Below are 23540 nucleotides of genomic sequence, written 5' to 3' on the forward strand. Positions count from 1 at the left end.
ATGAAAAGGGAAGTTATCATGGAATAATTGATATGTAGGGAAAGAACAAAGAAAAAGATCTTAGAGAGAATCCACCGTAAGAAATATTGCAAAGGTATATCATGTCTTGGTCTCTCATGACTTCCATAATTTAAAGAGGTATTTGATATCTTCTTGGCTTCCAAGAAGCCATAACTCATAAAGAAGAGACTTGGCTTCTTGATCGCCAATAAAATATGTCAAATGTGCATTTTGGTTTCTACCAAGAAATTCAATAAATATGAAAAAGATTTGAAGGTTATAAATCAAAGATAATTATAATATATTTATCTACTTGCACGTAGATGTACTTATGAGGTGGCATCATATTATTTATTTTATCCAAGGTCGTATCTATTATTAAGTATATCTAAATACATGCTTTATTTGGAAGATTATTTAATCTTCTTATACATGTATTTAAATGTACGCACCAGATAAAATCTTGTATAAAAATAATATTATGGTGCCACTTTTATTTCTATATCTATGTGCATGCACATAAATATACGTTATAATGATGTGTGGAAAAGTCAATTAAAAACTATTTGAGGTACACATTAATTTTAATTAAAATACTTAATGTTTTAAATGTTTATTTAATAGCTTGTGTGGGTCCATCAATTGTATCTTGATGTTCAAGTCACTAGGTCCTTACCAAGACAATTAAAGGTCATACCTATCAACTCGATATTTGGACTAAACTAGTGTCCCATTTCATTGATTCCATTTAGCAATGCTTCCCCCCTTCATCTTCTCCTACAATCACCTATACAACATTTTCCATGATAATAACAAGTTCCATGATAAATTTATAATAACATTTAATGTAGATAAGGAATTTAATTATTAACCATAATTTTGAAATCAAGCAACTGCTAATCATCACATTAAAAACAATGGATAGCAATCATCATTATTAAATAGTTAACCTAATAAATACAATGGATATATTTAACCACTCTTTTCATATGATCATGAAAGAAAATCCATTCAATCCAATGGCTATAAATAAATTTAAATTAGGTCAAAATTTTGGGATGTAACAAGAATGATGGAACAACTCAAATGAAGGAGACACCAATGTGAGTACAAAAAATATTTTTTTCTATTGGCACAAGAACTAGGCAAGAACAACAAGGACCTCCAAGTGAGGGAACAAAGGAACAAGTTAATCGAGCTTAACTTGAAAAAGTCCCATAAAGAGAGAAGGAGAAATAACAAGAGAAAACAACCAAAAAAAGAAGTATAAAAGGAAGTCCTAGAGAAGAACAAAGAACCAAAAAATAAGAAAGATAATGTGCCAACAAAGAAAAATCCAAAGTATAAGGCTCCCATGCCACCAAAAGTATCCCTAAGCACAAGCTCTCGCACATCCAAGGATAATAAGAAGAAACAAAAAAAAGAAGTAATCCATTTCTATTGGATGAAGTAATTATTATTTCTAAGTGTGACCCATGTACACTAGACCCAGAACCCTTGCAAGATTACATAAAGCTATGTATAGGAAAGAAGAACAAGATCAAGTCAGGAAAGAATTGAAGAACCGACAAGCATTGAGTGATGTTAAGGATATCTTGTTATAAATTGCGCTTGGCACTACTTTGGAGGAGAAAATTCCTATATTAGAAAATTTGCATTATTAGTATCTAGAAGGTGAATGCACTTGATGTTGATGCACATGAAAAGTTTCTATAATGCACTGAGAAGAAATTTAAACACAAGGTCATGGAAAAGGTTGGACATCATATTGCTATCCAACAAGTGTCACTTTCAACATTGGTCACTGAGATAGAAGAGATTATAAATTTCCCCTTCTGTTATTTTAGAAGTAATGCAATATTTCCCATTTTACAAAAGATATTAACCATAAATTGAAGAAAATTGATGAAGATATGAATAACTATGAAGATGACCGAATTGCTGATCCGAATTCTTTCCAAGTTCACTATTCAAGGGTGAAACACTTTTAAGTCGTTCAACATTAATTAAGGATGACAGAAAATAAGATAAGAACAACACTATATGAAGTACAAGTTTTTCTATTACCTCACATTGAGGTTATGCATAAATATATAAAGAAGGCCAAGTATTTATTTTCTATTCCAGACTTATTTGTCACTGATCATATGCTAGATATTTTTGCAAAGCTACACGTAGAGGTGCACACAATGTAAGATGTAAAGAATTCATGGAATTCCACCATGGACAATCTGAAGAAAGAAAATGGATATGTGATTAATAAATCATGAGTTTGTTTTGTACGTAATTTTTATTTTTGAGTTTACTTTTTGGTATCATTGTCAAAAAAAGGGGGAAACTATACATGCACATATGTATGTTGATAGGAGGAGTATGAATTATGAAATATCATGAGATATAAGGTAAAAGAAAATTGTTGTAAAAAATAGTTTTGTAAAACATAAGGTATATCGAGGAGAAGCACATATTTAGGGGGAGATATGCAAGTTTTTTACTAAGTAATTTTTTTTACTACAAATGCCTAAGGGAGAGAATATGTATTAAGTGCTGTCATTAGTATATAAAGTATGGTTGGTGAATGTTAGAGATATTGGTTAGTAAACATAGTTATTGAGCTCGAGTATTATCACTGATGATCGGACCAATAAAGTACGAACATTGATTAGAATAGTAACTGAGTCACATATACACTGAGTGATAGATATACCAAGTAGATATGAATTAACCAAGCAAAGGTTTAGATGAGTAAGAAAATCTTTAACAAGCTATGTGGATACCCAATGACAACATCATTACCAAGATAGAACATGGAGTTCACCGAGCTCCACATGAAGAACAAAAAAGTTTGAGATGTCATAGAAATCAATGTAATTCTATTGTACTAAGTGGAAAAATGTGTTCTCATGATTGGGGAGAATATTTCAAAATATTTATTGGGAAGAGAGTTTGATTAGTGATGATCCCAAAGAAGAATGCAAACCAATGAAATAAAATGAAGGTAAAGGAGATGACAAGGATGAATTTAGATTGTAGATATTAATCAGATGTGAACTCCAAAAGTTTCTTGATACCTAATTAGGTCATGCATTGAAGAGGCATAAAATTTCTATATAAGGACATATGATGAATAGTTTAAGTTTGTTGTTTCTATTATGTTGATGGAATGAAGAAGTGAATAATATACTATAGAGTCGAGTTACTAACAAGCAACTAAGGAAGGATTGGATATATCAGTCACTAGAGGTGATATATTGGTGAGCATAAAAGAGATCTAAATAAAAAGTAAGTTGCACTTCATTAGTCCAATGAACTGTTACTTTCTTAGCATTGTAGCAACAAAATCCTTTAATAAGGTAGACCTAACAATAGTCATTGTAAATCTCCTAACTGAGTGCACATTTTGTAAAGTGTTGCAAAATACTTGAGAAAGGTAGATTTTGATGGATCCTATTGTATATTCCTAATATAGTAAGTCACTAGAAGTGACTACTTTTGCAAGCCCTAACATAAAAACTCTTGTTGCAATAGTGAAGGATTTTTGGGTGCCATCCCTATTGCAATTTTCCCTCTAACCAAGGGTTTCTACGTGACTAAATTATTGTGTCATGTGTGTCAATGTATTGCATGTGAATAATGGCTCACGTGCTTATGATAAAGTAGATTAAATATTTTTGTTTCCATTTTAATAAATGATATAATGGATATGCAAGCAAATATTGGTAAATGGTAAGAAGGGAAACATATTGTTATTGGTTAAAAGTTTTAGAAGGTACTAATTCAACCCCCCTCTCAAGACCTAGCCTTTCCCTAAATTCCAATAGTAGTTTTCCCTTTTTAGTCATACAATATGAGAAGGAGCTTACATAATTCATAAAGAAACATTGTCCCTATCAATGTGAATAATAATCTCCTACCCTTCAAGAACCATTCTACTCTTCTTAGTAGCATGGACAAACATTGTGTCTTGCTATTCCTGTAGCTTGAGGCAGTTCCTTGTTTCCTTCCTTTGATGCAATGCTTTATTGTTTCCTATTGCCAAGGGATGTAGAAATCATTTTGTATAATTTCAAAGACAACTTGATCCCAATAATTTGTTTCCAAAAATCAAACATCGAATTTAAGGAGACAATCATCTTTCTTAGTTCATTTAGGAATTTAAGTCCTTGGGTCAATGGTCATTAGTTGGCCAAAATGATTAGTAATACAAGTGACAACATCCTCTTCTGAATATTAGTATTTCTTATTCAAAATATAAATTGCCCAAAGTTTATTTGATACTTTTTATCACGAATGTTTTTCTGATCATTATTTATCACAACACTTAAACTTTAGTTAGAATAACAAGAAAAGTGATAAAATAGCTAGGCATTTTCATATTTTAGATAAGTTAAAAATTTGAAGAGGCTAAATGGTTTTTGATTGAACATATTTTTACATCTTCAAAACCACATCCTATAAAATATTCAAGCATCATGTTGCTAATATATAAAATCTATAAGAATTAGATTGTTTCATATTGACCATTTAATATATTGCAACCTCAACTATATAATTACAAAATTTAGATATCATATACCAATATGCAAGATAACATTTATTACAATCCACACTAAAAAATGGTTTTTAAATTAGATAAAAAGATTTAAAGAATTTATTTTTAAAAATAGTCTTTACTCTCTTGGACTCTTATAACTGAAAGTCACTTTAACCCTTTGAAGATTCATTTTTCTGCATAACCATACAAAAATCAGCCACTTTATAGGATTAGTTAAAAAATGTATTAGCATGATAGAACTATACCAAAAATTGAAGATACTTTAATATATTAATCTACACATATTTTTTAAGAAATAAATTTAACAATAATAAAAAATTAAATATTAAAATCTATCTATAACATGAGTAATCAAAATATTAACAACAATAATATAAGTTAAAGTTAACTTAAGAATTGATATCAATGATTATACTTTATGACAATTATTAGAATTTTTTGTCTATTTAGCCCAAGCTTGTTTGATGTTATATTAGTTTTTGTGCCAAAAATTACATTCGACAAAATGTTATATCCCTCTAGTACACATTTCATTCATTATCCATGCTTTAACAATATGTTAGAAAAGATAAAAGGTCATTTATAGAAAGAAAAAAAAAAAGTGTCAATGCTTTTATTATTCATCCAAGAATCTGGATAATAATAATAATATCACACAAATAAAATTATTATATCTAGCATAGTGGTTTCCTTGGGCCTTATTTTATTATACCCCCCACCCCCCCAACACATAGTTATAAATCGATAATACAACAAATTACACATACACATACATTTTATAATAAATAGAGAAGACAAACAATCATTCATCTCTTTTAAGATAATGTAAATATACAATTTTAAGTTTAGTAGAAAACACACCTTCTTGACTATAATATACAATTAATCCATTTTTAAAATTTCGTAATACTAACAATAAAAAATACTCCTAATACTAAACTAGACTATGAAAAAGTCTAATACCACACTTTTCATCCCTTACCATCTTTGAGAGTAATTATTTGTGTTTTTATTTTTTGATGTTTTAAGTCTCCTCTTTTTATTTTTATTTTATTTGAATAAATGTTCTTTTTATTGCATTATGTGATAATATTAGATTATTGATATTTAAATAATACAATTTTATTAATTATGTTCAATATTCGTATTAATGATACATAGTTATTGAATTAAAGTATTTACAATTTTTTATTAGAATCTTAAACCATGTCTTAACCTACTTACTATTTAAGGTTCCAAAAAATATATATTTTCATATAAATAATAGGGACAACTCGTGTCTATTCTAAAGTCTAATTTACATTTGATCTTGTTTTCAATAATGTCACGAATGATTAAATGATGAAATGTTATGTCTTGGACTACTAACGATGATCTTGGCTAAATGGCAGTGAAAGAGTTGGTGCAAGAAGTATAAGGGCTTCAAGCTAATTATAAAAAGAACATTATCATATGTAGAAAAAACAATCTCAATTAAATAGTTTCTTTTGTTTTTGTCACAAAACACTTAAGATCCTTAAAAGTCATGTATTTGTCATGACATTTTATTTATGTCATATAAGCATGAGAAATATGTAATTGGAGGTGGGTAGTTGAGCAACAAAAATTCAACTCTAAAGATGTAACTAGAAATGGGGGAATGCCCTCATTACTTGTAATATGTATACTTTTTGTAGACTTATGTCTAGGGAAAGATTAGAACTTTTCTTCTCTATTCTTTTCTACCAACATTTGTACTAAACACAAACTCTTTGTAAATCCAATCAAATAATTAATTAAAAAAAAGGCCTTGACCTAGTATTAATCCAAAGAATGATGTGGGTTTTATTTGATTTTATTTATGAAGTATACTATTTCACATACTCACATTCACTCAATATCAATCTTAACAAAGCTCTACAAAATGAACAATTGAATGAGTTAGCTTAGGTCTTATATCTAAAGGTTCATTTTTTTCATATATATATTTTAGTCATTTTCTAGTTAGAATACTTTATTTATTTTTATAATGTTAATCAATAATTTAAGCACGAACTCTTGTATTCATATCTTTAAAAAAAATAAAAAATTACAATGTTTGGGCAAAGGTTATAAATGTGTTATTTTGGTGATTTTATTATTTCAAATGATTTGTTTAAAAAAGAAACAAATTTACAACTTTGTAACTATTTTCTCAAAATGTTAAGTGCACTGTCAAAGCTTATCAAACTCATATTTGTTTAAGGATATAAAATAAAATATGTTTCTATTAGGTTGACTTTCATTATCAAATTAATCTCATGAATGATCTACCCAACGCAAAGATAAACTTAAGCTCAATATTGATGTGGTGTCAAAGGGCAACTCTTGTTGAGTTGGTATTTCCTATTTTAAGGGATGAGAAAGGAGGACTACTACAATTTGTGTCAAGAGGCATTGGGGTTTCTACTAATAATGAGGCAAAGATGGAAGTTCTAACCAAGGGCCTATAGTTGTGTGTATAAAGAAGGATATCCAACAAATTGATATAGAAGGTGATTCCGTTGATATGTGTAAACTCGATCAATACAATAGAGAAACATAAATTGAAGTTATCAAAATGTGTGGGAAAAAAGGGGAATGTTTTAAGGGGATGAAAGACTTTTACATTACACATATATAGAGAGAAAGGAATATGATATTTTTTTTTCTAGGAAATGAGGGTGTTAATTAGGATCATGAAATTCTTAAAGAATAAATTAATGCATAGCAAGTACCGAAGAAGATTTTAAATGAAGATGGGGGCTATGATGTGAAGGATTCATGTGTGTATTAAGTAGAAGAGGCATAACATAAATGGTGGTGGGTTTCCTTCAACTTTATTCCATATTCAAAGGAAGCATGACATTGAACCTAATAAGGGCATAGAGAAAACGAAAAGGAGAAATCATGCATAATATATCTCATGGATCTTGTTGGCTACCAAACAATAATTTGGAATGATTGGGAAAGAATATCCTATCCAATAAATAGGTCCATAGGTTATCAATGGTCATTTTTGAGATAGACAAAGGTGATTTAGTCTTGTTAGGAAAAAATGGATTTTCATATAGGAAGGCAAGGTTGTAAGATCAATGTCTATGGTCAATTTCGAGATGGATCTATCCCTAGAACATGTCTTAATCTACATGTTTTGATACTTGGTCCCACAATCATGGATTACATGCATTGCAAGATTATTGTAATGGAAGCATAATCTATCTTTTATTTGTAACCCAAATCTCTTAGTTTTTTCCTTTAGTAATTTTAAAAATATCCTCATTTCACAATATATTATCCACTAGATATTTAAACTAGAAGTAGGTTTATTTATTTCTTTAATGATGCTAAAGAAAGTTCCACCATCTACTATCAATTCAAGATAGAAGTTCTACAAATAAAGTGAATAAAGGCATGAAAAATGATAAGATTGAGAAATATCATCAATTTTTTTTTTGCAATTATAGAATCTTTACGATAAAACTAACTTGACTAAATACAAGATATCGATGACTACTCTTTTGCATTATTTTTTGTCACTGTTATTGAATTTGTAAGTAAAAGAGTGTGATGAATTTTTTATTAAAATATATTTAGTTAATTGGTAATTTATTATTATAGCTTAGTCATGCAAATAAAGACAACTCTATATTTGAACAAGCACTCAAATGTTCCCAAGCTTGACCTCATAGTCAATTTTATCCTTGTACAAAGAAATTAATGAAAGTATTTACTTACACAATGCATGATTTCAAGGTATGTATAACAATACGATATATAACTAATAGTTGTAATCTTGTTTAATAGGTATTTTCTCACAATAATGCGTGATTGAATAAGCAACATTTTGGTAGATAGATTATCACAAAATTTTACTTACAAAGATAAATACTAGAAGCAAAAGACAACTCTTTAGATGTACAAGGGATAAAACGTTCCCAAATTTGGTCCAATAGTCATTTCAATCCTTGCACATAGATATTAATGAAACTAATTTCTTACATGATGCATGATTTCAAGTTAAGCATAGCAATATGATCCCTTTTATCACTCACAGTCTCAATCTTGTTCAATCGAATGTTGAGAATGAATCAACTTGGAATACCTTTACTAAACTCTCTTAGAAGGTAAGACTTGAAGACGTCACCTTAATTAATTGAATTTGTGCATAAAATTTCTTTTAGGAGTTCTATGAATATTTATATGCAAACAAATCATATGTACTTTATAAAGAAATCCAAGAGAAATTAATAGTTTTCCTTCTAGATTCTTTAACAACCTAAAAGTAAGATATAAGTAGATCTCAATACTACATATAAATAGATAAAAATGTAATATATAAATAGATTACTATCTAAAATCCCATTGTTATATCTCTTAAGAGACATTTTTTAACATTTAGTTTTTTCCAAAAATGTCTAGTACTGTTAATGGGCCCTTGGTCTATTGGTGAAGTTGAATGGCTCATAAAGAGCCCACCAAGGATCAAGTCTTGCCAAGTGCAAGGCTTTGACACAATAAGGGATGAGGTCGAGATAGTGCCCCGGGTGATTTTGATAGTGTGGATGCCCCTCAGTCCTTGGCTCTAAGATGAAGAGGTTTTAGGCACATGTGGGCCCATAACGGGTTCCTAAATCTTCAAGTCATGGCCTTTGATGTTTGGTAGATTGTAGGCCTCATGCCTTACTAGGTTGCCTCACAAGTCTGAAACCTCCATCCAAAAAAGAAAAAAAAGAAAAAAGAAAAAGTCCAATACTTCAAAAATCTCTAAAAGAATAGATATGTCACCTTACAAGTTTAATAAATGATCTATAAGAAGTCTCCATCAACACAAGACAATATTGACTCAAACAATCACCTAGATAATTTTTGATTAATACTTTGATTGTATTTGACATTCTCATATTCCTTAAGTGAAAAGAAACATAGAAATCACTCTCATTAATGTTCCTATATCATCTCCAACCTAGTCAAGACATTAACCACAGATTCTTTCTTATTTTTGTTTTAACAAGACCAAATGAACTAGTAGCTAATTGTACAAAATTGAATAAATTAAATCATCTATGAAGTGGGCTAGTAATATTGAAATTAATGAAGTATGGTATTAAATTATATGGTGAACATACTCCTTGAGATTGTATGGTTAAAGCCTTTAAATTAGATTGAAGGGATAATGAGTTTGAGAATGTGGAAAGGAAACTACATGACCAACTAGCTTTAAAGCTTAGTTTATCTGCTAGCATCTTCATCTACTAGGTTAAGAACCAACACCATATTATGGAATCTCACAAGTCAAAGAAATATGTGATGAGTCGTGCATGATTTCATTGTTGAGGTCATTATTATCCTGCAATCTCCATGTCTTTAAAAATGTTGTTGCGTATAGTCTATCTTGCAAAACTTCCATACCACCCCACACTTTTGTGTAAAAGCTAGTTGGAAGTGATTCAAGTTTATTTTTATCTCTTACCTAAGCTATTTGATATGTGATAGATTTGTTGATGTCACATTTCCTAAAAGGAGATTATCCTGACTCTGGCTAAGATTATTTGGAAGGAATTTTTGTAGTGTTTGAGTAGCCATGTCATCATATTGTGGTAAACATGTTGCTTTCATAGATTAGATTCATTATTTGGAAAAGTTACATTTTAACTTGTGTTCAAACACATAAACATGAGGTTTAAATGAAATACCTATAATTTTTTGCAGACTTCAATCACTTCGGCGAGAGGTGCTGAATCCCCAAAATTTCTTTCCACAAATTGATAAGCCACACCTGACTTTCCACTACCAATTACAAACAATCCACCTTTGATGGTACCTTCTCCCTGATAATTCATTGGTATGCCAGTGGCTTTTGCACGCTTATAGTTTTCAATAGCATTTTTATTGAAAAGAAAACCAGTGACAAATCCCTCTTTCGGTAGCTTGCCTCCTCCAAGAGCTTTGAAAAAGTCTTTTCTTGTGTCCATAGCTACAATCCCACCCCAATAACGAGGCCAGAACTCCTTCACCTACATTATATGTATATTTTATTATTAAATAATGAAAACCTTACATCTATCAATGCTCAATTTTTCTTATAGTAGTCAGGATAAAGATACAAAATTAGCATGGCACAAAACTGGGTAGTTATAGGCAAAAAGTAAGACCTCGGCATCAATGAACTCATGGAGAACAACAATTAGTTGAAAACCCAATGCATCAAAAATGGGTTTCCTGGCATAAATTTGATGTGCTTCTGCTCGACACATCAGACACCTACAATTGTCACAACAGATCTCAAATTATTCATCAAAATATAGGGTTGGAAATATTCTCTTATTATTACTTTACATATAAATTAATGAAGTGCACACAAGTTTGAAAATTGGTATCAAGAACATCAAATATGAGGTCAACTTTCCTTAAATCGGTGCATTTCCAATCCTTAGCTATAGGAAACTAAAGAATGACTACCAAGCTCAATTGTTATACATTACAAATAGGTTTCAATGCGAGTTAACAACATAGCACAGTGTCATTGGCCTCATTATATAGTAAACATGAAATAGAATGCTAGGTTATATTGTATTGCAATGCACATAACATTAACCTCAATGCAGGTAGAGAGATAAGTGAACTCGAGTATTCATTCCAATGTCCTCTGCACACCTTTAATTGTGAAAAGAGGCTCAACATTTGAAAAATTCCATGAATAAGATAGCAAGTTAATTGTGAATAATCTTAGATGGAAATTCTATAATCAAATGTATCATTCATTTGTAGATAGATTCTTATAATCCATCATTTATGAAATATAATTCATTAAATTTGATTTGAAAACTACATAATTAAATCACATCATATCATAATGAGAAAATTCTAAATACCCAAACTGGCAAAAGGTTTACCTTCCACTTCCATTGTATAATTATGTTTTATATTAAATACATTATAGGCAACCCACATTCTGATCCAAGATTTCTTTTTGGAAAAAAAAAGAAAGTTCAATTAATAAAAAATTTTTAAAAAAAACTACAGAATTTTCCAATATCATGAAAGATGTGAAAAAACCTACCCGGGACGCCTGATGCAGAGGACCACAGCTGGCTTATCTACCCACAAATCTCCAGCTCTCATGGGAGGCGGGGTCTTCAATTCACCTGTACCCCACGTCTCCATACCCACCTTGTACTCTGGTGTGAGTTTCTTAACTGAGATGGCTTCTATCATGGAATACGGGGCGACGTCTTCGCCCATATACGCCGGCTTAATCAGCCCACAACACCTTGGATCTGTGGGAGCCGCAGCCACGATTCCCTTGATACCAACACTCTTTTGCTCACTCGTCGGTGGAAAGGAAACTTCTCTGGTCATATAAGACCTGGTCGTATACAAAACAAAAATACATTCAAAACTTTGTTCTTTTGTTCTTCCTACATAGCTACATGATCACTGAAGATGTATGCCATATATTGCTATGGCTAATTGATAGTCTTAAAAAATAATTTCAAAGTTTATATTTTGCAGTGATAACTAACTAGGCGATTACAGATCTCTGTGATCTAATAGACTACAAATTATAAGGTGCCCAAAATGAATTTTAACATTTTAGTTCAAATTTGATCTTTTGGTTTAATTGATTTACATGTGATATTGATCTACCTACATGATCCATCATCGTGATAACTAAGATGGATCATAGAAGGTGGTCCAAATTGGAGAAAAGCTCACAGGTCTTTCCATGAGAAATCTTGTTCGATTATCATAGTTTGTGGAAGCTCAAAAAACATTATCTGAATCAGTCAGGCCAACTTCACCTGGATGGGGCAGGGCTGGGACTACTCGTCGTGGTGGGATCCCTGGAAGACATGCTGAACTCGCTCATCCCTGAAGAAGTTCTGTTCATCTTTCTCCTTGCAGGGAGAACCGTGTTAGGAGGTATGGGCACCCCACAGGCCATGGACCTATCAATGAAGCGAGCAACATGGCCTCTCTTCATCCCATACTGTGAAGAAAGGGCCCTAGGATCCATGCTCAGAAGCTCTGGCAAGGACTTCCCTGAAGCCTCCAGGTTATCTGCGTACTCCATAAGAGAACGGTTGTGCAAATAAGTTCGAATTTCCAGTGCATCCTGAAACAATAGAACACTACAAATATTAAAGGAGTTCAAAACTTCAATTGCAAAGAGAAAATACCTTGGTGAAAGAACAAAATTGTGTCCTAATTTTATATTTTTAAAAAGAATGAAAAGAACTATAGATTCGTGCAAAAATAAACATTTTCAGTATACAGTTCCAGGGAGTAGGTTGATGTTTGTGAGGTTCAAACGGAGTTGAAAGGGAAAATTTAGATGCTGCTCTAGAAACTCCTGTCATGAATATTTTAAATTTAGGACCTTTGTAATTATGTCAAATTTTCACAATCTATAGTTTCATTTGTAATCTAGAAAGAACAATATTAGCAATTTCTAATAACTTCTGTGAATTTGAAGTTCTGAAAGTGCACGGGAAAGAACAGTATTAGCAATTTCTCATAACTTCTGTGAATTTAAAGATCTGAAAAAGTTGAATTATTTCTGATGTTTGAAAAACACTAAAGAATTTGATAATCTGCTATTTCAAGGCGTTGTAGATAATTGGTAAGTGATGGTTTGTTTCTTGATTATACAATCTATCATATTTCATATTTCATGGAGCTAGGTTCATGCATAATCTATCATATTTCATATTTCATTAAGAATGGAGCTAGGTTTATGCCGTCTGTGACTTTGTTAAAAAGGATACCTCACAGTTCTTAATTCTCAGTCAAAAAGCTACCAGCATTAAGAACTTAATTAAGAATTTGCATGAAAGTCAATTTTCCATTAGGAAACTTTGGATATGGCGAAAGAGGCAGCTAAAAGAATCCCGTGGGTAGGAAAATTTCCCAGTTTTCTCCGACATTGAAGATGCAATTGATTACCATGACAAAAACAAATTTCACTGCGATAGACACTTTTCCGCTGTCAAGAATGAAGAAAACTGCTAGTGCAGGTGCACAGATGTAATGGGCACCCCTGGATATCTCAAAAAACTAAATCAGTATGCTGAAAGGAATTTTGTCAAACAGTTTGCATGCAACCTCTTATTTTTCCGTTTAATATTTTAATCTCCTTATAACTCCTAAAATCAAACGTTTATTTGTTTGTTGTGTTTTGTGCATGGAATTGGTATCATACAACATAAACAAGAAAGAAATTACAATAATATGCAAAGTGGAAAAGAACTGCTGCTAATAAAATGTTATTTTCAGAATTAATAAAACCAAATACATGGCAGATTTATCAACTCACTAATTACTTCAGCAGTATTGACATAATACTCCAGCCCATGCTTTCGAACTTGCTGCTACAATACTTTGTCCTTCAATCAATCCACTACCTTCGTAATACCATTCCCTCAAAGCGGCACAAGCATCGGACAAGTAGTGAAGAAGATATGAGCAAAATACCAAATCTGCCTGTAGCCGGAAATGCAACTAAACTGCCTGATAATGAAGCCAATAACAAAGAATTCCAAAGGCCAAACCCCAAGGAAATGATGTCTAGAATGTTATAAGAGAGGATAGACGTCCTCAAATGCCAAGAACAGAGCTGCAACTCACACACCAATTTTTTCTCATATTCAACCTGCCTAATGAAGCCACAAATGCTTCCTTTTATTCTATTTCCAAGGGTCCGCTCAACTCATATGGGCAATGTGGGATAAAAGATGTGTAATATATAAAACATATATTAAAATACCCCTTATGTCTCCCTTGGGTACACATCACCATAAAATAAATATTAAAGTAACACTTTAATATTTTACAATTAAATTAGATGTTACTTTAACAAAACTTTAGGCATTAAAATGTATTAGCAATCGAATTTCGAATAATGTGAGTGATAGCTCATCGGAAAGCTCTCACCGAAGAGTATCGAATCCAATCACCAAAATTGACCTGCACTGTGTCCTGCCGACTTACTAAAAATAGTAAGTATGCCTGAAACTAAGTAAATCAACTTCGTTTTGGCCCAAACTGGAAATGACTAGGCCAAAACACTTTAGGATCCCATTAAACCCTTCGTTAGCCCTCGGGACCATGTAGAACAAGGCTAACGCACACACACTTGGTCAACTGCTAAAAATGGGACATTACAGTCCGCCCCCCTTGAAATTGCTTGTCCTCAAGCAATCTCAGTCCAGCCTGCTGAATAACCTACTCACTCTCCCATGTAGAATCTTCCTCCGGCAGGTCTTTTCATCTGACCAAATACTCCTTCACTATCCTATTTCTAAGCTTTCTCTCTCTGGTGTCCAGAATAGCCTCGGGTACTAACACAAGCTTCCCCTCCTCATCCAAAGGGGGTAAATCTGTAGAAGGCACTACATTTTGACCAATGGCTTTCTTAAGCCTAGACACATGAAACACATTGTGCACTCGACTGCCCTCTGGAAGCTCAAGCTCATAGGCGACTTTGCCCATTTTGCGAATCACCTTGTAGGGACCATAAAATCTAGGTTTCAACTTTTCAGCTCCACTCTTCTTGAGCGATGACTGTCTATATGGTTGTAGCCTCAAGTAAACCATATCCCCTACCTCGAAGCTATGCTCTATTCGGTGCTGATCAGTATACAATTTCTGTTGATTCTGGGCTTGTTGTATATTCTCTTTCAGGATGTCCTGACTATCCTGCAATAAGTTTTTGGCTTTGGGCACTCTACTGTCCCCCAAAACTAAATCCATGAAGCTAGGTGCTTCATAACCATAGAGTTCCATAAAAGGAGTCATCTTGATGGACATATGATAAGTGGTGTTATAACAATATTCTCCCATATGCAACCATCTGATCCAAGCCTTTTGTTGTGTAGTTACATAGTTCCTCAAATATCCTTCCGCCCATTTATTCACAATCTCTGTTTGCCCATATGTTTGCGGATGATAACTAGTGCTAGGTGTAAGATCTGTACCACACAACCTAAACAACTCTTGCCAAAAAACACTCATAAACTTACTATCCCGGTCGCTAACAATGAATCTGGGCAGCCCATGTAACCTGAATATCTCTCTAAAGAAAAGATCTGCCACCTGTGCCGCTGTGTAAGTGGACGGAATAGCAAAGAAGTGAGCAAACTTCGTCAAGCAGTTCACCACCACATAGATGCAATCCCTTCCCTGCACTCGTGGTAAACCAGTGATGAAGTCCATCGAAATACTTTCCCATTTCCTATCAGGAATGGGCAAGGGCTGTAATAAACCTGCAGGAAATGTGTGCTCTCCCTTATTCTGTTGACAAACCACACACTCCTTGACATACCTCTGAACATCATCCTTGAGCCCTTTCCATGAAAACCGCTCTCGGATCTGCCTGTAGGTCTTGAAGACCCCCAGATGTCCAGCTGTGGGTGCATCATGAAATGCCTTCAGTATTGCCTCTCTCAAATGTGATGATGGAATCAAATAAACCCTGTCCTGAACTCTGATCAATCCATCTATCACCTCATAGCGATCATCCTGTATGGTACCTGAAATCAATCCAGAAGCCCAAGCATCTCTGACATACTCTGCTATAATCTGATCTCTCCAATCTCTTTAAATCTCTGCCAGAGCACATAAGTGAGGTCTTCGAGATAAGGCATCAGCCACCACATTTTTCTTACCTTTGACAAACTCTATGTCAAAGTCATAAGCCTGCAATTTAGTCACCCATTTTTGTTGCCGATCATTAAGATCACGCTGGCTCATGAAGTATTTAATACTGTTGTGATCAGTCTTGATCACAAAACGTCCACTTACCAAATATGATCGAAATTTGGCCAATGCATGCATTATGGCCAACATCTCCCAGTCATAGATAGAATAACTTTTCTCAACTCCCCGGAGCTTCCTACTCTCGAATGCAATGGGATGCTTCTCCTGCATCAATACTGCTCCAATCCCATCACCTGATGCATCACAATGAAGCTCAAAAGGCTTCGTGAAATCCAGTAGAGCTAGAACTGGACATGAAGACATTACCTGCTTGAAATGCTCAAAACACCTCTGTGCTGCCCCTATCCACACGAAGGCGCCTTTCCTAGTAAGATCTGTCAATGGTGTAGCAATCTGTGAGAATCCCTTAACAAACCTCCTATAAAAACCACATAAACCAAAGAATCCCTTAAGCCGTGTAAGGTTTGTGAGAGTAGGCCACTCTACAATAGCTCTAATCTTTTCGGGATCAACCCGAACGCCATCTGCACTAATGATATGCCCAAGGTAAAAGAGCTCAGTCATGCCAAACTCACATTTAGATTCCTTGGCATACAATGACTCTCTCTCCAGAATAGATAACACCTCCTCCAGATGATGTAAGTGCTCCTCCCAGGTCTTACTGAAGACCAAGATGTCATCAAAGAAGATCAAGACAAATCTCCTCAGCTGCTTCCTGAATACCTGGTTCATACAATTTTGAAATGTAGCAGGTGCATTGGTTAGACCATGTAGTGCCTGCCCCTAAGTCGCATTTCTATCATCTTTGCCAAACTCTTTTAGGCCAATTTTATTTTTGATGATTAGTATTATTATGTTAGAGATTATCAGATGTTGGTTTACACTCAGTTTATTATATGATGAGATTACTTGGTACTCTATATTTCATGCATGTATGATGATTATTCAATATTTTCAGTTATCGATGATGATTAGTTAGATGGTTTATTATCATATGTGCTTTCTTATGGATACTTACCCCATACTGCATGTGTATGGTGTGCGTGTTTGTTTTCTTTATGTATGGTGTTTCCAATGTGGTTAAGGAAGGGAGTCGTAGTCACCTGCTAGTCGGGATCTACACGATGCACCACTTCCTGCCATTGTCTGTTTAGCTTAGAATATTGTGTTTGTACATGCGTAAATTTTATGCAGGTTGCAGGTACTGGGTATCGACTTTTCTGAATTGCCAGGATGAGCGTACCTTATCGCATTATCTCAATGGTAAGAGAGAGGAGATAAACTCTTAAGTCCAAATCCTAAACCCTTTAGCCAATTGTCCTAATTGATAATTAGGACAAGTATCTGAGTTAAGTACCCTCCGAATGCATCAAATGATGTAATTTCGTGATTATAACCTTTTTTTTTGTTTGATTTAGTATGTGTTTTTCTATGATGGGTTTTCGTATGTTTCTTTATGAGTTCTTGGTGTATTTTCTATTAATTAAGTCTAATTAAAAAGATTAATTAATGATTTAATTTAATAGAAGATTATTATGATATTTGATTATATTTAATTAATTGAGAAATTAATTAAATAAAAGAATTAAATTTGGAGATAAAAGTTCAAAGATAAATTTAGAACATGATAATATATATTTAATTTAATAATAATATATTTGGAGTTCATTTTTAAATAAATGCTAAATATTATTGTTATTTAAATTAATTAAATATGTTATCAATTAAGTTCTAAAATAAATTTAAAAGTTGAAAGATATTAAATTATTAAGGATTCTAGATCGCATGATCTAAGCATGAGTTTAAATTTGAGAAATAAATTAAAAAATTAAATAATAGAAATTAATAACGTTATTTTAATTTCATAAACTGCACATGAGATTAAAGTAATAAATTAATTTAAAATAGAAGTCAAGTGGAATATTAAATAAAGTTATTTAATAATTCAACTTAATGTGCATGAAAGATGAATGCAAAATAAAATAAAAGATAATAAAGGTTAATTGGGAGTTAACTCAGTTGTGCAAAGAGTTTTCTCGGGTGAACGCACAATTAGTGCCCCGATTTAAGGAGAAAATTTCTTATCACAACTTTGGGGGTCCATTTTTGGAGACACACGAATTTGGACGGGAATTTTTGTGAGACAACTTTTGGAAGCGAATTTCAGAAGGCTGATATCAAGAAAGTTTTCCAGAGGAAGGTTATTGAGAGGACCGAATTCTCTTACAGTTCTTGGAGATTGCATAATAGCATCAGGATCAAGTAGGGTCTTGTGTTTTTTATTAACCATTAAATATGCAATTATCCTTTCCTGTCTTCTTCGTGTCTGGGGTTTGTAAATCTGAATTCTCTGTGATGAAAGTTTTAACTTTTCAATATTGTAAATTTATTAATTGCTCTTCAATAATTTCTATATCCATGGAGACTGGAAGAGTTATTAGAACCCTTGTTTTCTAGATTAAGAAATTAAGATTTAATTTGGTAAGGGTTTTGATTTTGAAATTGAAAGTTCTAGATTTAAAAAATATATATATATATGTAATATATATTTTCTTTGGAGGAAATTGTTTTAATAAAATTAAACAAAACTAATTTAAAATAAAACATAATTTGTTTTATATATATTAAAATAATGATGAAAATTTAAAACAAAAAAATATATATATAAAATATATTGGAGTGGGGCGGGGCCACCACTTCCCACGCCCCACATTCACGCTGCCGCGGCAGGTGGTACTGCTGTCTGTGGCAGCAGTAACACCTGCGGCCGCAGGGTATGGCAGGCCGGCGGGCCTTTAAACACGCCGTTTTTTATTAAAAGAAAATAAACTACGATTTACTTTTTATTAATCAATTTTTTTGTGTAAAACGTTTTAAACAAAATTGTTTTAATTAATATAATTATTATTTAATTTAAACTTTATTAAATTTTAAATTATATTGAAATTTTATTATTATTTATTAATAATTTTATAAATAAATAAATTATTAATAAATGTAATATGGTCCTTTATGTATTATTAATTAATTTTATTTAAAGTTTGATTTAAATTAAGATTAATTAAATCAAAAAATTTTTTAAGCAAGTTTAATATTATAATATTGTTTTTAATGAAAGTGTAGATTATTATAATCAAAGATCAACAAGTATTATTAATAGTTTAAATATTACCCTTAGATTGTTTTAAGACTTTGACTTAAAATCAACTAGGGGTAATTAGGTGTTTCATTTGGATATAGGAACGAGATAATTGGTAAAGGTGAACTATGGGTTCTATCTGTTTAAAACATACATTCAACTGTAAATGGAAACCTCACATTAACTCAATAGTATATTATCAATCAAATTGAACTATAAGACTTTTTACTTGAAAATAAACACTGAAAACTGAAACCTTATTGTTTAACTCAACTGTATGTTTTCAAATCAAAACCAATTGTGAGACTATGATGTTTTCTATATATTGTCTATGCTTTGAGTGTTATGGGGTTGGTTTAGCGTTGACCAGTTTAGGATGTTACCAGAGGCTCAGGGTTTGTGAATGTGAGGCTATGATGATTTGTTCTCGATCTTTTCAAACCAACCAAGGTAATGTGATAGTATGCTCTATGATGGATGTATTTACTGTTTGTTATTTTTTTCTAGTTTCCTTGTGTGAAGCTGAGGTGTATGTATTTGAGATACCTAACTTAACCATTTTTGAGTCTCGATCAGTTATATTTGATAACCATTTCTGAGTCTCGATCAGTTATACTTGTATTACCTTCTGGTTGCTTTGACTGAAGTGTTCGTTTAGATCTTGATGATGTCATGTTGTGACATGTTTTGACTTGACCATTTTGGAGTCTTCGATCAGTATTGTAATTTACTATTGGGATACTTTCTGGTTGCTCATTGGAGAACCATCGGATTTTGTGATTTATCATTGATGCCTTCAGTTGTTGATAGAGAACTGTTGTGATCATATGATTATTATTTGATGCTTATCTGTTGCTCATGAAGAACTGATGTAATTTTTGTGGCTTATCTTTTATGATGTTTTTCAGTTGCTTGTATAGGACTGAGGTGTTTTTATTATGATTCTTTGATTTGTGATTTCATGAGCCTAGGGTAGGTTATCTATGTGTAGTGTCAGGAAGTGGCTTGCAATGGGGATCGAGGCCCTAAGAGGCTGCCTGGAGTAACCCATTGTAAGTTGTTTTAATAAGTGAAAACATTTACACTAAATGAGAGAAAATGAACCTAACAAGATAATTGTATGTTCTCTCCCATGCCTTGAGTGCTAGTACATACTAGGATGGGGTAGAGAGAACGCTTGGTTACGACCTTGCATTCCATAGTATGCCTCATCAGTACGAGAGGATACTAGTGGCCGCAAGGATCAGTAGGGACCCAAGATTCCTAAGGGATTGCTCGGGTAACTTCTACGTGACTTTTGCGATGACACTTTCCCGCTTGCATAATAGGTTTCTTACGTGTCTTTGTGGTACCTCTGGGTTTAGATGTTGATCTTTTTAGGAACTCTTGAGTTAGCATACTTATAGGATTTCCTGGACTTAGAGAGTATTTATGATTATAGTTTTTGTTATCCTATTTGGGACTTGAGACTATCTCCTCAGCGCGGTGGGAGTGGACCATTTAGGTTCCACGCGGTCGGGTGGTAGTGCTTTTTACTCTTACCATTGAGATCCGTTCGTAGTCGCTGTGGCTAGAGCTTTCTAGGTTGGCATTTACCTTCACTATGTTCTTGGATTATTATGATGGATGGTTAGATTTTATGATAGATATTTTATCATTATGGATGTATGGATGTATCATGTATGGTGAATAGTTTCATATATTTTTACTGTACTTTGTATCATGGATTCGTAGAGATTGATGCATTTCTATTTTCACATATGTATATTCTTTTAAGCCTTTCATACCTTGTGACATGTACAGTGGATGATTGAGCATTCCGAATTAATTTGCCAAGAGGCATTCGGAACAAATGTGTTGTAATGTCCCCTTTCCAGCATTCATAGCATGATGTTGTCGTTAGCCTATTTCCCCACAGTCCCGTAGGCTAACTAGGACATTAAAGGGGCTTAGAGGCCATTTGGCCTAGACAGTTTCAGTTGCAGGTCTTTCTGAGGGGTTCTGAGGCAACTTTGGGCATACTTACTATTTATGGTAAGTCATCTTGGACATGGCCGGACATTCAGTCACAATGGTAGTCGATGGTAATTGTTTAAAATCGACAGGAAGACTTATTTATCATTGATAAGATTTGTTATGCATTGATAAAGCCATTTTATAAAGTTAAATTTAAATATTTAACTTTATTAATGCATAGACTATAGTTTGTGGAAAATATTTAAATTAAAAGAGTTTCCTTTATTTTTATAACACATTGGAGACATAAGGTACATAAAGGGAGTTATGTTTTATCCCACATTGAGAAAATGAAGGATTGAGCTGTGAGAACACTATAAAAGAAATAGAAGAGCTTTTTTTTTTGTATGCTTGGATGAAGATTAATGTTATGTTGCTGGATATCTGATTATCGGGCTTGAAGGACGGAATCCCTCTTTGCTAGCATTATCTTCACTGTTGGAAGACACAGTCAGGAGGATCAAGGGTGTTTTCACTTCAGGAAACACACTGGGTTTCATTTGGGGCGTTTGCATAAAGAAATTTACAAGGGTTTGAGGTGCAGATCTAAAGTTAGTTATTGCTATAGTGCCGCATGAACAATATTTTGCTACAGTACGACGTGAACAGTGTTGGTATCAAGTTTACTTATTTTTTCGGCTGATTAGAAGTTTGGAGGGCTGGCCGACTACATCTGCAAAATACTACGGCAACTAATTTCAGGTTTCTTCTGTCAAATTTTGATATTTTGCATAGTAATTGTTGAATACAAGTCTGAATAGTTGTTGCAGCCTTTAAGGCAGCTGTAAGTGCACATCTACATTTAAAAATCACCCTTTATTAGCAGATTGAAAGAGTTTCCAGATTTTTCATATACTATTGAATGTGTGCCAAGTGTTTGTGAAAATGTTATGATGTGTATTATGCATTTTGATGTCACTTCATAGTTGTTCGTAAATCTACTCATTGGAAAGCAATTTATTGAGGAAATCAGCTTTATGAGTTTGCATACAAAGTGTTTGACAATATTCCTTAAGTTAAATTTCTGCAAGTCAAAGTTCAAATCAGGGGAGGATATTACAGTGGTATCAGAGCTATAAGTCCTGCCATCCTGTGGAGGTCTTATAGGAAATTTGGAACTGGCAGATAGAGGGGAAAGTGTTTGATAAAATGTCAAAACACTAAAATCAGAGCATTTATGTTTGAGCATGCGACAGGGGCCTTATAATTTCCACAATACCAGAGCAAGACAAAGTAGGAGTTCAGACCTGCAAAGCAAACAGTCTAGTTCATCCGTACAGGGGGGTATAGAATCCAGTCATACAAACACAGCGGATGTATTCTTTGATCAAGACAGCAATATGGGTGACCGAGATGACAGGAATACAAGATTAGGTGGAGGCAGGAATGCCGGTCCAGAGCCTGGAGAGGAAAGATTCTTACAGTTATTAGAGATCTTGGTACAGGGTCAGCGAGTAGCAGAACAAAGGGCACAGGAACAGAATTAGAGATTGGATCTTATGATGCAGATGATGACTTGTCAAATGGGGTTGAATGCTAACATGGGTGGAGGAAATAATCAGAATGGTAACAATCAGAATGGAAATGATCAGGATGGGACACATAATGGAGATGAACAAGTTGGGAACAATTTCGGTCATGCACCCCAGCGAGCTAGGATAGTGAGTTCAAGGCCCATGATTCCTACATTTCCTCCTAGAGCTCCAGAGCAGCTCGTACCAGAGCCCCAGATTACTAATATACAGGACCAGTTGAGGAGAGATTGGGAAGCCGGAGGGCCAGATTTTACTGCTGCAATTACCTTTAGGGAGTATATGGATGTGCGGATGAAACATATGCCACGTGGACATGACAAGAACCAGAGCTATGAGCTACGGAAGAAAGTAGGGAGACTTGAGTTACCATATTATGATGGCTCAAGAAAATCTACAGCAAGAGATTGGGTTCAAAAGCTTGACACATACTTTCAATTGAACCCTATGCCCGAGGAAGAAGCTATTAAGTATGCAGCAATTTATCTGGATGGGTTAGCACACGAGTGGTGGCATCATGGTATGGTCACTATGGGACATGCACACATTACCTCATATGTGGAGTTTACGGAGAGGCTGA

At 33.4% G+C, this 23540-nt stretch overlaps 1 protein-coding gene across 1 annotated transcript in view; it reads right to left on the reverse strand.

Annotated features, from left to right (window-relative positions):
• Nucleotides 1–4506: 4506 nt before the first annotated feature.
• The window catches only part of LOC149565845 (uncharacterized), a 29512-nt gene continuing 10478 nt past the window's right edge, over nucleotides 4507–23540 (reverse strand). The window contains exons 2-6 of the mRNA XM_089817274.1: nucleotides 12358–12671; nucleotides 11616–11921; nucleotides 10708–10816; nucleotides 10249–10569; nucleotides 4507–4728 (exon numbers count right to left, since the gene is read on the reverse strand). Coding sequence (XP_089673400.1) covers nucleotides 10249–10569; nucleotides 10708–10816; nucleotides 11616–11921; nucleotides 12358–12671 — 1050 coding nt within the window. The 3' untranslated portion in view covers nucleotides 4507–4728. The remainder of the gene's footprint in view (nucleotides 4729–10248; nucleotides 10570–10707; nucleotides 10817–11615; nucleotides 11922–12357; nucleotides 12672–23540) is intronic.

Source organism: Cupressus sempervirens, chromosome 3, assembly GCF_028749045.1.
Source record: "Cupressus sempervirens isolate cs-2001-9-10 chromosome 3, ASM2874904v1, whole genome shotgun sequence".
Lineage (NCBI taxonomy): Eukaryota > Viridiplantae > Streptophyta > Pinopsida > Cupressales > Cupressaceae > Cupressus > Cupressus sempervirens.